At 26.3% G+C, this 13,876-nt stretch overlaps 1 protein-coding gene across 7 annotated transcripts in view; it reads right to left on the reverse strand.

Moving 5' to 3' along the window:
• LOC107453320 (patronin) overlaps window positions 1–13,876 on the reverse strand; it is an 82,420-nt gene that overhangs the window by 17,820 nt on the left and 50,724 nt on the right. For all 7 annotated transcript variants that reach the window (XM_043042683.2, XM_043042681.2, XM_043042682.2 and 4 more), the window contains 5 exons: window positions 9,756–9,851; window positions 7,043–7,258; window positions 5,607–5,692; window positions 3,302–3,455; window positions 1,962–2,079 (listed from right to left, as the gene is read on the reverse strand). In XM_043042683.2, coding sequence (XP_042898617.1) covers window positions 1,962–2,079; window positions 3,302–3,455; window positions 5,607–5,692; window positions 7,043–7,258; window positions 9,756–9,851 — 670 coding nt within the window. The remainder of the gene's footprint in view (window positions 1–1,961; window positions 2,080–3,301; window positions 3,456–5,606; window positions 5,693–7,042; window positions 7,259–9,755; window positions 9,852–13,876) is intronic.

The following is a 13,876-nucleotide window of genomic DNA, read 5'->3' on the forward strand; positions in this document are numbered from 1 at the left end:
ATGGGCAGCAATAACTACCGGAAAGTCATTGAATTTACGATAAAATCGGAGCACTCGAAGAGAGTCAAAAGTAATAACTAAAATTAGAAATTCGTATATCGTAATAATGATGTGTTCAAAATAATGGTATTTTCAAAACTATGCCTAAATCTGTAGAGGTAACCATCGAAAAAAAGCGATCGAAAACTACATTGAATGAAATTGGGTGCGTCAAAAACTTAAATGCGTAAATTTCAAATTTCCGAATTTTTTTTTTATTTAAAAAAAAATTTAATTATTTTTTTTCATTTTGTTCAGATTGCGGTAGCGGGCCGCACATTGAGGGTTGGCGGGCCGCATTTGGCCCGCGGGCCACAGGTTGTGCACCCCTAGTGTAACCAAAACTGTTATACTCTGCATCTTCATATTTATAGATTTTTAATTTAAAAAACAGAGAAAATAAAGATTTGAAGCAATAAAATAGCTCAAAAGACATTTTTCTTCCTCTTTTTTCTGCAGAATTATATTCTAAAGATACTTTTCTTGTTCAAGGGAAAGGAAAGAAATACTTCTGATTTTTCTGTTCTCATTTCGGAATAAAAATAATTCACCAATCACTGGCTTGCTTCAGCTAGAATTTCAAATTGATAAAATAAAAAAATAAACAATAAAAATTCTGAAATCACAGAAGTTTAAAAGATAATTTGCTCTAGAAATGACGTTTTTTTTTCCTTCCATTTTTTGAAAGAACATGATAAAAATTTTTTATATTTTAATAAAATATGACTATGAGTGGGGAGTTTGTTAAAAATTCAGATATTCGGAACACCAAGAAATTGGGGGAGGGGTAAATTCCAGTTTGATAATTAGATTTTTTGGCGACCTAAATTCATGACTTTCCATGACTTTTTTTAAAAAAAATAGTTACAATCATGACATTTCATGACAAATTTTGTTCAATACTAAATTCATGACTTTCCATGACTTTTCAGGTGCGCGGATACCCTGTTTATATCTGTTTTCTAGACAAACCATTATTCTCATGTGCCAAATAACAATGTTAGTTTCTTTTTCATATTGACTTTAACGACTAATGATTTTTCATCACTCCTGTAATGGAGATGGAGTTGGAATGCAGAAGGAACAGGGGTTTCCAATAAAAATAAGAAGTGCTTACTATAAATACTTACGATCTATTGTTTAGTCCTCTTGTACACTGTTAAGGTTTCCTAACAATTTTACTAGTATTAAGAAATCAAGAGAATTAACTTAAATTTGTGTTTCTCTAACCTGATTAACATTAAATTTAAATAATTACACTGATTTCGAATTGAAAATTAAACGTTATAAATTTACTTTAATAAGTCCTATTATCAATCTATCCTTTTCTTGTCTTATTAACCAATGAAAATAATCACTTAAAACAAAAAGCGTTCAGCGAACCATCAGTTTGATTATTGAATTTCAAAATTCTACTAGCTCATTTGGCTTATTAAATATGACTATTAGTAAAATTGTTATTACATACATTTATATAAAAAGATAAGTAAATTATGGATCTATGACAAGGGGAAAAAAAAGGAATTGGATTACACAGTTTAAAAATATAAACATTACATATGTTCATAGCTTATTTACTAACCACTCCTATGAGAAATTATCATATGAACATGAGCAATGGAAATGTGTTGAACCACTGATTCAGATAATTGCAATAATCGATACTGCTTTAAACAAAACAATGTATAAAACAGCATACAACAATGTATGCAACATTATATTGCTTTTTGATGCAATAAAAAAGATTTTGTTATTTAATGTATTATCTTAATTTACACATTATAGAGTTAGACTGCTAATTTATTTAAATAAATAAACCATACGGTCGTGAATATTTCGAAAATGCATAATATTGCCAAATAGGCTATTTAAATATTTTTCTCTCAATTTAAAATATGTTTGAGAAATAAAGAAAAACTGACCTTGCCATTTAAAAAACCTAGGACAATACAAACTAAGAACAGCAGATAAACAGCATCCATCACTCAAATCTCCCAAGTCCTGAGCTAAAGCGATGAATGAAGTATTACCCCTATGCAACTGCAATGAAAACAAACAAAAACAATAAATTATACAACAAACACAAAGTTTAAACATGAATATATAATCATTGTAAAGCATTAATTAGTAGTATTAATATATAAATCTAACACTTTCTGTAAAAGTAATTTCGAAATACACTCAAACTGCCAAAGACAATTCATTTCAATTTTAAACAACTTGGTTAGTGTTTAATATGCCTACTTTTGAAGACTATTTTAAAGTTTTTGATAAAATATTTAAAAAATAAGTTTAAATTGGAATAAATATTTTGTCATATTTCTAACTTTTATACTTTTCAATAATTAGAGCAAGAAACATTGAAAATTTACTATTGCCCAAAAACTAATTATGTTAAAAAAATTTAAAGTTTTGCTATGAATTAAAAATATACTGATTATAGTTTTATATTATTAGCATTCAGGTGTGAAACATGTACTTTATTTCATCTTAAAAAAAAACCACCATCTAAGAATTCCAAAATAATTCATTTTCTAGGACAAAAATAAATGATCATTAGTATTTTTTATGAATTCATCACAATTTAATAAGTTAGCTTAATGTATCACTACAATTAAAGATACTTATTGATAATAAGCTGGAACATAATAATTTAAAATGACCTTCATTGTGTTATTCATTCATATATATTGTTTTTTCTTCTTCTCTTGTTCCTTGAGGAACACTATATGATTTGAGGCTATTGTACACTACTTACCTCTGACATTACACTACATCTTGATTTATCTCTTTCATCACTACTTATCTCTTTTGACATTATGCCACTTATTATTTTTGATAATTTTAATTTTTTCAATCTGGCACATATTTTTTGAGATATTTTTATTTTCAGCATTTTGCATCTGATCCATTTTTATTTTTGTCAATTACAGCACCATCTGAACCAAACTGCAAAAACACATAATTTACATTCCGATTACCATTTTTTGGGAGAATTTGAAATTGTAATAAAAAATGTGTGTTTTTCAAATAAATGATAACTTTTTGTTCTACTTTCATAAATTAAAAAAAGAATAAAATTAATTTGATCATGGATGATCTTAATTTATGGAATTAGGGGTTATTGTATAAGGTTAAAACAATTATACATTTCAATACATTCTATAAATTTAGTATATAAGAGCATTATTATATAGCTCGTGAATAAGAGCATTATGAAATACAAGATTTGTCTAAAAAGTTTAATTTTATTCATGCTTACTTGACTAGAGTCTGGACTATCAGGACTATGGCTAGTAATTAGATCTTCTTCTATTTTGTGTCTCATTTTTAGACAGCATTTGTTGATCCACAGTAATGCAGCTTCTTCACTATCATAAGGTAGCTCACTTTCAGGATTAACAACAGAGAAGCGGCTACACAATGAAATGAAACCTTTATTAGATTAAGCCAGGTTACAAGGTGAGACTTCTCTAAATGCAAAAAGCATTTATTACAAAGTGATTCAGTGTAGAATGATGCACTGAGTAAAAAGGACGAAATTTAATAGCAATCAAACTTAATAAATGCGAACAACAAAAGAAACAGATGTAAGGGTGTGATAAGTGTTAGGCTTTCTAATAAGCCTTTTGTGAAAATCCATTGCCCACCATACAAGTGATACATATTCATAGTTTTTATGATTGATTAGAGCATCATCAGTTGGTGAGGCAGAAATTCGCAAGAGAGAATCATTAATCGCTTCATCAAAAACCACATTACATACTTTAATTTTCCTTTATTTAAAACTACAATCATATTTATAAATAAATTGTGTAGGGTTATTGTTTACCATGAATGGTAAAGGAAAACTAAAATAAGTTTAAGTAGAAACATAGAAATACTATATATATATAAATACAGTAAAACCTCTGTTAAGCGGACATTCATGGGACCAAAAAATTTGTCCGTTTATGAGAGTTGTCCGTTTACGGGAAGGGTACCCTAATAACGAAATTTAACACCGTAAATTGTTTTTAGATTATTCTCAAAGATGTAGAAATAATTAAATAATATCTTCAAGGATACCGTAAATATCTACAAGAATATTTATTTAAACAATAAGAAATATATAAAAGAGATAAAAAAGAAGTTTCTTTATATATTCTTTTTTATATAATAAATATAAAAAAAGAATATATAAAGAAGTTTGATATAAATACAAAATTCTGGATGTAGCTACAGATAAATAAATATAATTTTCCTATTAGCATAGAAACTCACGTTAGACATATGATACCGGGGAATTAAAAATAGACATATGATACGGGAGTGTCCGCTTTGCGGAGAATGTACGTAATGGTTTATTCATAGAAGATTCCCGGGGAATTAAAAATATGTCCGTATTGAGAGGCGTCCGTTTTGCAGGAGTGTCCATAACAGGAGGTTTCACTGTATGTGTATAGATATAGCACAATAAAGACAAAAAGGATAAAAAGAAAATAGAGAAAGAAGACATAAAAAACTAAGAAATATAAAAAGTTTTATGTACTGCACAACATAAGCTGTGTTAATAATATTTCTTAATATTAATAATAATTTCTAAAACTCAATAGATGGCGCTCTAAGCAGTAATGTAAAATCCTTAATTGTAATCAGTTTCCTCCATGCCACTGCATCGTGAATATCATCTGTGCTTTGTTATTAAATATATTTCGTTAAAGGCGTTTTGTAATGATTTAACCCCGAGATCATCTCAACATATTTAACAAGCTGCATGTATATAGAACTCATTTAACAAGTTTATAGACATGTGTGTGTATACAAAAAATATATATTGTAATTGTGGACATGCTAGAATTAATGCAGGCAACAGGGAGGTTTAAATACGAACATCTTCATTAAAGCATCTTCATATTATTAACAGAGAATCCATGAATCATTGTGCTCCCCTTTTTATAGAAAGGATTATTTTGGGAAAAATGAAATACTATGAATGGTACCCAGTAGTTACTGGTATAAGAATCTTTAAAATATCTAGCTAACACAAGCATTAATGGAAAAACAGTAAGAGATCAAGAAAAAAATCATAAGAAGCAGACAATTTTGGAACATCTGAGAGATAGCTGATTTATTTTTTGTTGTTGAAATTGATTTTCATTAAAAGTTTTTAATTTTCATTTTAAGGCATGTACTAACCCGTTAAGGGAATCAGAAATGATCCAAGCCTTTCTGATATTTTAATGCATTAAACTGTAATGGGAATTGAAAATGACAATAAACCCTTCTGATGTTTTGAAAATTCTGTCTGAAAAACTGTACAGATTATCTTTCATGATAATTATTTGCAAGAAATGCTACACATTTAATCTAAAAATAAACTCTTAACTTTAACAGGAAATTGAATGAAGAATAAAGTATTTGTTTTTGAAATTATGAAAAGAGACATTTTCACCTATGAATTAATATATGCACATAGATATAATCTTAATTTTTAATATACATTTTAGATAAAAAAAAAAGTTTTAAACTCTCTTAAAAAAAAAAAAATGAAGTAACATTGATACAGTGTGTAAAAATATTTTTACCTAACAACTTCCATCACTTTTTCCGGAATAAGAACTTCTTTAATAAATAATGCCATTATGCCATCAATCACAGCCATATGTGCATTCTGGAAATAAATTTAAATTATTAACAAAAGTAAACAATTAAGAGAAGAATAATCTGATACGTAAATTTTTTTCAATTAAAAAAGTAAATCTTTTTACCATGAAATTTTACCTACTATGCTACATTAGTGTGGTAACCTACAATTTTGAATGCAGAATACTATTCTAAAATATATAGAAAAAAGAATTATGCCCAAACTAGTTTATATCAGAATAAATTTCTGTAAATTAAAGATTTTCAAAAGATTGAGCCCATTTATCCTAGCAAGGAAGACACAGAAGGTCAGAAAATATGGATAGCTTAAGAGTTTTATTATTTTTTAATGCAAGTCGAAGAAATTGCTTGTGTTTGTAGTCAAATTACTAGTGAGGAAAAATAGGTAAGCATGCTTAAAAAAAAAAAAGAACAATTGTACACCATCAATGTGAAACTGTACTGGGCATACCTTAAGGTAAACAAAATTGCGTCATTGTTGTTAAAATACACCCATTCTATTATTTATTATAACATTAAAAGTGAATAACAATACAAATCTGACATTGCACCTATATTCATTTCTTCTTTCAAAATTATGGCACACTTTATGAATTTTTAAAAATTTTAAATAAGCCTAAAACAAGTAGAGATAATATGCAAACCAGACAATTTTTTGATATTTGTGAGAACACTGTAGAAATGTAAAGTTTTGAAAAATATTTTAACATACAATTCATTTATTACTTATATATATTTTCATTAGTCATACTTTGATACTGTTACATTAGTAGTCAGTATATAACCATATAATTATTAAAATGACTTTAAATTAAATGAAATTAAAAGGATAAATAACCTCCTTTCAGAATTGCCAAAGATTGTGTCTCTGTATCGTTCCAATTTTAGCATATGTACTGCCGAAGCAAGTACCCAAAGATTGTGTCTAGGCAGGTGGGATTTGTGTTTATAAATATTTGATGATATTACAGCATATATTTGATTGGTCTTGTATTTGTAATCTCACTTTACTTTTATCACCTACCTGGGGCATTTACAAATCTTGCATTATGAAAAAAATAAGATTTATAAATAAAGATTAAAATTTTTGATGCAATAATACACAACATACACAAAAGCAATGTTTTCTTTTTAAAAAAATAATTATACCTAGAATAATTGTAACATGGAAACATCTATATTCTATAAAATTAGTTTCAACTAGGGAATATTGGAAATTAACTATACAAAATTTATGGGGTCTTGTATAATTAGATTTACATAACATTTATAAACAAAATAAATTTGATAAAAAAAACTTGGGTAGCAATAAATATAAATTAATTTTTTAATGAATTAAAATTAAGAGAATACAAACCATTCTAATTGGAGCTGTTTGAACTAATACAGTTTCAGTTAAATTGGCATCCATTGGCTCATTAATTTCAATTCCTTTTCGTGTAAGCACTTGTATTATTCCATGGTGATTTAAATTATGATAATTTGGATCTGCATAGATATTGGCCAATGCCAGGCAATACAACTCAGCATTAGCCAAAGCATGTACTATCTGTGGTTTGAGACGATCATTGCCCTAAAATAAAACATTTTAAAATTCGATTTAATTAATGAGGTTTATGCCAAGGATTTAAATCAATAACAATAATAGAAAAAATATCCTGGTAAATAAAAAGACAATTGATTTTTATCTTTATATTATATTTGCATAAATTTTAATTTCATTCACATAATTACCGGTTAAAAATTTTTTTTTACTAGTCATAAAACATCATATGGAAACTGAATGCTGAACTAAAAGCAGTGATAAATCAGAAATTATAAATTTATGTGAGTAAAAAAAAAAAAAATAAAAAAAAATAAATTATACACGAAATACGGTTTAAACACTTTCATTTTTTGAACAATTAACTTCTAATAATAAAATTCTTTTAAACTTATTACAAAACTTAGCTACATTATTCGACAAATAAATAAAATAAAAATAATATCCTAGGTTTTAATGTTTGATAGCAGACACGTGATTAAATAATTATATATTAAAATTTATAAGTGGAAAATAATAAAATATAGGGCAATAAATATAATTACATTTCTCAAATTTGCACAAGCTGACATTGTATTACGACAGAAAAAAATTCATCTGTACATTTTAGTAATAAAACATCAATAATTTTCATAATATTTCAAGACATACAAAAAAAAAACATGTAAAACATAATGTTTATAACTGAATTATAGCCTTTTAATACTTAAAAACTGTTAAAATCAAAACACATTTTTGAAAATATATTTGAAGGTATCAAGGAAGTTAAAGACAAAGGAAATTAATCAGAAATTTTGAAGTTTAAGGAATATTTTGTAGTGTATAAAAATTTAGAGAAATATATAAATATCAAATTAGTAGATTTCTTTCTATGGTTTAATTATGATTAAAAATAATAAGATTTAAAAGTTAGCAAACTGAGACTAGAGTGAGAAAGGTTTCATTTATGTTATTACACATGTGTACAGGACCCATCCTTCAATTCACTATAACCTTGCACATCACTAGTTTCAGTCTTCATTTTCAGTAGCATGGGTACAGCAGACAATTGATACAATTGTCTTTTTAAAAAGTAAAGGACAGAAACCAGAAACTAGTGAACTTAGATCAAAAACCTCATATATTTTATATATGAACATTTTAATGGAGCATGGAATGCAATACCAGAATTCACCATTATGGAAGGTAAACAACTACAGAGCGCACGATGCAAAATAATTTACATAATTATATTTTCACATCTATGAGATGCCAACATCTGAAATCATAAACTACTTTCTAACATTTTGTGTGACAAAACTGATCAACAGTTTTCAATTTGCCTTAGAAAAGAAAGAATGTAGCATGTTCTGGAACAGAATTAATAAATTATACAGTACAAAGTCACATGCTTCGATGTTAATTTTTAGGAAATTTCTAATTTTCGGACACTTTTTAATGCTCAAAATGAACAATTTGTTTTAAATTTGGGATCCGTTCTAAAAATCTCATGTACATATACATATATATTTTTATTTCTTCTTGTTGCATTTAGGATAGCTAAAAATTTATATTGTTTTAAGTTTAATGAAAGTTGTTGAAAAGACAAAAGAATTAAAGAAAAGACAACTTCAGTAAATAAACTATCTATATTTATAATGTTTAAAAGTAACACATGGAGACAGGTTTTGTTTCGGTTTAAATTATAAATGTGTTCATTAAAAATCTACTCAAGTCCATTTATTGTTCAATAATATTTCTTTTTTTAGAAATTACACAGTATTCATTTTTCCTTTCAATTTGAAGTTCAGTCCTTAAATCCAAATGAAGATAGGGTATACTTTGTACTTAGCGTGAATTAAGCAAAACAATGTAAATAAAAAAACAAATAATGTTTTCAATGTTGTTTTTATCTGAATATCTCAGCTGCTAGTTCTTCGTAACAAATGGAGGAAAAAAAAGAAAGAGAGAAAAGTGTCTTAGTGCCTGAAAAAGAAAGAGAGTTTAATTTATCTTATGCTAACTTTTTTTTTTTAATATTTAAATTAGTGACATTTATTTTATCACTACTATTATATTCTTTAGTTATTTCTATTTTATTATATTCTTTAGTTAATTATATATCATTTAACTAATAACAAAATGTTATTGTATAAGAATTGGCATTGATTTTAGGTTGTTAAGTATTTTTTTTATTGAATAACATATGTTTAGATTTTTGTTTGTAGCTTAAAGACCTATTATCTAAAAAAATCTATTTTACAGAATATCAGCTATGGAACTTAACCACAGCATTTCCCAAAACTGCAGAATTGGGGAAAAGTATATTTTTTAAAATGAAATAAATTTAGAAATGTTTTAATATTGTCTCAATTCATTTTATGAACTCTAATGTTTCTAACAGATAATTAATATATACTTATATGTAGTAATATGTACTTTGTATGTATGTAGTTATAATATGTACTTTGTATACAACAAAGATAAAAATTTATCTTACGTAATATTAGTTTTAAAATAGTCAAAATGTCAAAAAGTAAAAAATTACCTCGTGATCCCTGTAGCAAGGCTCATATAACTCTGGGGGAATCTTGGGCATATAAGCCTTGGAAAGGAGCCACAACACAGAAGCCCTTTGTTTGGCCTAAAAATAAGCAGATTATTCAGTATTATTCACAAAAAGAAACAAATAAAAAATACATTATAATAAAATAAGCACGATCTTTTTATTAACTAGCATTCAAAATAATAAGTGGTCCACTGGTCTGAAACCACTTAACTACAGATCATAAGAAAATAAACCAGATTGATCAGAAGGAGGTGCCACAAATTAAATATGATTTTCTTTAAAAGTTTTATGAGACTTTCCTTCTCCAATATTTTTCAGCAATTAAAATTGATACATACCTGTTAAAAATTAAAATATTGTAATCAAATAAAATAGTAATTTGCAAAAAAAAAAAAAAAAAAAAAAAANAAAAAAAAAAAAAAACAAAAAAAAATTCACTTAAATATTTTTGTCTAGAGAACCTTCCTCCATTCTGCTCTTTTCTTTTGCGATTGTTCTCCAGTAAAAAGATCTTTGCTAGATGTTTGTTATACTTTATAGTTATTGTTTTTGTTTTAAAATTTCTAATGAAGTTTACTTTAAATCTTATCCATTTAAAATACACTGAGCATTTTAAGAAGACTAGTTCTCTTGTTTATGGACCTTGTTATGTTTTCTGGCTTACTGATTTAAAAGAACCAGTAACTTTTTATTGATTCATAGAGTAATGTAAGGAACTTATTGAAGACTAGCAACAAAAAAAGTCATTTTTATATGAATTAATTTGTGATAATTTTTTTTTCAAAATAGGGAAATTAAGACAAAGATTTATTAAAGAATTTTTGATACATAACAATAACACTTTTGTTGTATAAATGGTTAGAAAATTTTCAAGTTGCTTCGTCTGCCATCTGAAGGCAAATTATTTGATTAGTTGACCCTAAAAAGAGTAGTATAATCACTAAAAAGAGGTAGGTTAAAAAAAAAGCCACCTATAAATAACTAAAACCATAACTTTTAACTCACTTTTATGTATGCATACCAGGGTTCGTGATTTTTTTGATTTTTTTAAAAAAAATCAAAAAAATCGGATTATTTTGNAGGTTAAAAAAAAAGCCACCTATAAATAACTAAAACCATAACTTTTAACTCACTTTTATGTATGTGCATACTGGAATTATTCTGAGAAAATTTTATTGCTTAGAAAGTATTAAATTTTTCTTACATGTAAAGAATATTTTTTATTACCTAAAATTACATTATTAAATTTGCTATAAAAATCATACTTTACTTTTCATAAAATATTTTGCTTCAGCTAAATATTTATTTGTGAACATTTTTTAATTCAATGATGTGTCCACAGTGGTCAAATAGATGCCACAATTGCTCGAGTGAAATATTTGATCAAATGTTTTTAATTTCATAATAAAAATTACAGTAATAAATCTAAAGTTTTAGTGAGCTTAGTGGTCAATTGGATGTCATCATTGGCTGGTTTCCCCACTCTCTGTACTCCACTGTTTACTTTCAATAGTACAGGTTTGAAATTTCAAAGATGTATTTTTTTACGTTCAAAAAAACTTTTTCAACAGATAATTTAAATGTTTGAGTCAGAATACCAACCAGAGGCAGATGTAAAATATCTCACAGATTCATGAAATTTTTTAAGTTAACTTTTATTTTTCCTCTCATTCTTTTAAGCTTATGCAACCACCCTACCCGTAAAGTTTCCAGAGTGGTTATTTACACTTACACAACAATAAAATTTCAATAAAATACGATTTTCCTGTTCAACGTTAGTGTTTTGTTATCAAACAGATTGTTTTGACCAGAAATCTTCAAATCCAAGTTACCATTGCATTTTGAAAAATAATTGCAAGTGTCTACTATTCTGTGTATGATAATCTGGTTTAATTGGTTTATTACACTGAAAAATGTGAATGGTTAGTAAGAAAAAAAAAAACCTCATGATGATGTTATACTATCTGCTGAGCATTGTTAAAGTTGTAGAAATTATACTTTTGACAGTTAAATTTAAAAATAAATCAAATAAATAAATTTAATTATAAAGAACTTATCGCAACAGCACAGTGAAAGTAAACATAAAGTATAAACTATTTCTTGTTTCGTTATTTTAATTTTAAGAATTTATATATTGGTACAAGAAATCAGGAGTCCTTATTGACATTAACTTTCTTAATAATTTAAAGAAAAACATAAATAAATTGAGATGTAAGGGTGGTGGACAAGGTATATTTCAAAATGAAAGTATGCGATAAAGAAATATACCAGAAAATGTAAATTATGCTGAATTAAAATTTAATTTCCATTGAAAAATGTTGAGGGTATGTGCCATTGCAGGATAAAATTAAAACTGATTTGATATAGATTGCAAATTTTATACAGTAAGGATTCGAAACACAAAAATTAGCATAATTACATTTCCAACAAATTGAAAAAAATTTTACAAAAACTAATAACGTTTATTAATAAAAAAAATTCATTTAATGGTATTTTAAACAAATTCTGTATTAATATGGGTAAAAGTGAAAAAGATTGCATTGCGCATATTAATTATTTATGGTAATGAAACACAGCAGGAAACAAAAGTGTCTTTTATTGTATTAAAAGTAAAATCTTCTAAAAAATAATTTTTTAGATTTTCAGTTATTTAAATTCAAGACAAACAGTTAAATTCATGGTTGAAATTTCATTAATTGACAAAGTTAATTATTGATAAATTTTTAAATATAAATGAAAATTTTTTTAAAACTACTTTATTTGGATTCAATATTTAAGTACAAATATAATTCCGATAATGACAGGTTTTTTTTCATAGTTAAAATTATATATATAAAGGGACATTGGTGTTATGGTGTTCCATCTACATCAAAGGGTTAATAAGAGTTATTCACGAAAATTTAAAACTTAGTTATGGGATCAAATATTGCGTCCACATAGTTCAATTTCCTTTAATCACAGTATTTCTAAGTCGGTTTTCGTGTTCTTCCCCCCCCCCTTTTTTTTTTCTTCTTACACCCACTATTCAATGGTTTGAATAAATCAATGAAAAGTCAAGCTGCGAATCCGTGCTGAGACTCACCCTTAGGAATGCCTTTTTTTGTTGTTGCTGTTTTTAAATGATTTTTTTTTATTTCTTAAAATCATGCTTTGAAATCAATTAATGAGGTGTCGCAAGTCAGCAAGGTAAGATTAAATCAGCTTGTTATAAATTAAATATGAATTTCTAGGTGCTCAGATGCTTTTGATTTCAAAAAAAAAAAAAAAAAAAAAAAAAAAAAAAAAAAAACGGGAAATAAAATTTATTATGGTACACGAGCATTGTAAACTCTGGTTTTATTTGAAGAAAAATCTCCTGTGGGAGGAGCAGAATAAAAATTTAAATAAAAAATAAATACTGAATTAATGGATCTCGTAATTGAAGCAATCATTTTTAGAATATTAAATATAACATACTGCTTAAATTTAAGCTGTTCGACAACATGATACGCACATAATATAAGTACTAGTTTAAAGTTTTGAAACACGTTATTTATCGTCAATTAAAGCAAAAAATAAGTAAAATTATAAGGTACGTATACAGGTACTTTTTATACAGGTACAGGCAGATACATTGAAAAACTATATAGAAAAACAAATGTTTAAAGGGAAAGAAAAATAATAATAATAAAAAAAATATTGAGCAAAAATTATGCGTTTATCTTTCTTTCTCTCTCTCTCTCTTTTTTTTATTTTTTTAAATTTAACTGATTCACCAATTCGACCGATTTTCATTCCTTCTATCAGCATTCTTTTTTTCTTTTATTCTATCACTATATCAAAAATCATGGATAGTAATAGTTTACATAGTGACGTGAACCTATAATGATACGTTTTTAAAATTAAAAATAAATTTTCTTAAAAATAACCCTAGTAAAATAAACTGCTAAAACAGTTATATGTTTCAAGCCAGTGAAGCTAAAGTTAAGAAACAATTAGGGGGCTTTTTATTTATTTTAAATAAATTTACACTCAGCTTCTTAACTAAAATTACTTTACCAATAAATAAAAATAATAATAACTTTGATTCGATACATATTTGAACACTAGTAAGGTTTTTA

Source organism: Parasteatoda tepidariorum, chromosome 2, assembly GCF_043381705.1.
Source record: "Parasteatoda tepidariorum isolate YZ-2023 chromosome 2, CAS_Ptep_4.0, whole genome shotgun sequence".
Lineage (NCBI taxonomy): Eukaryota > Metazoa > Arthropoda > Arachnida > Araneae > Theridiidae > Parasteatoda > Parasteatoda tepidariorum.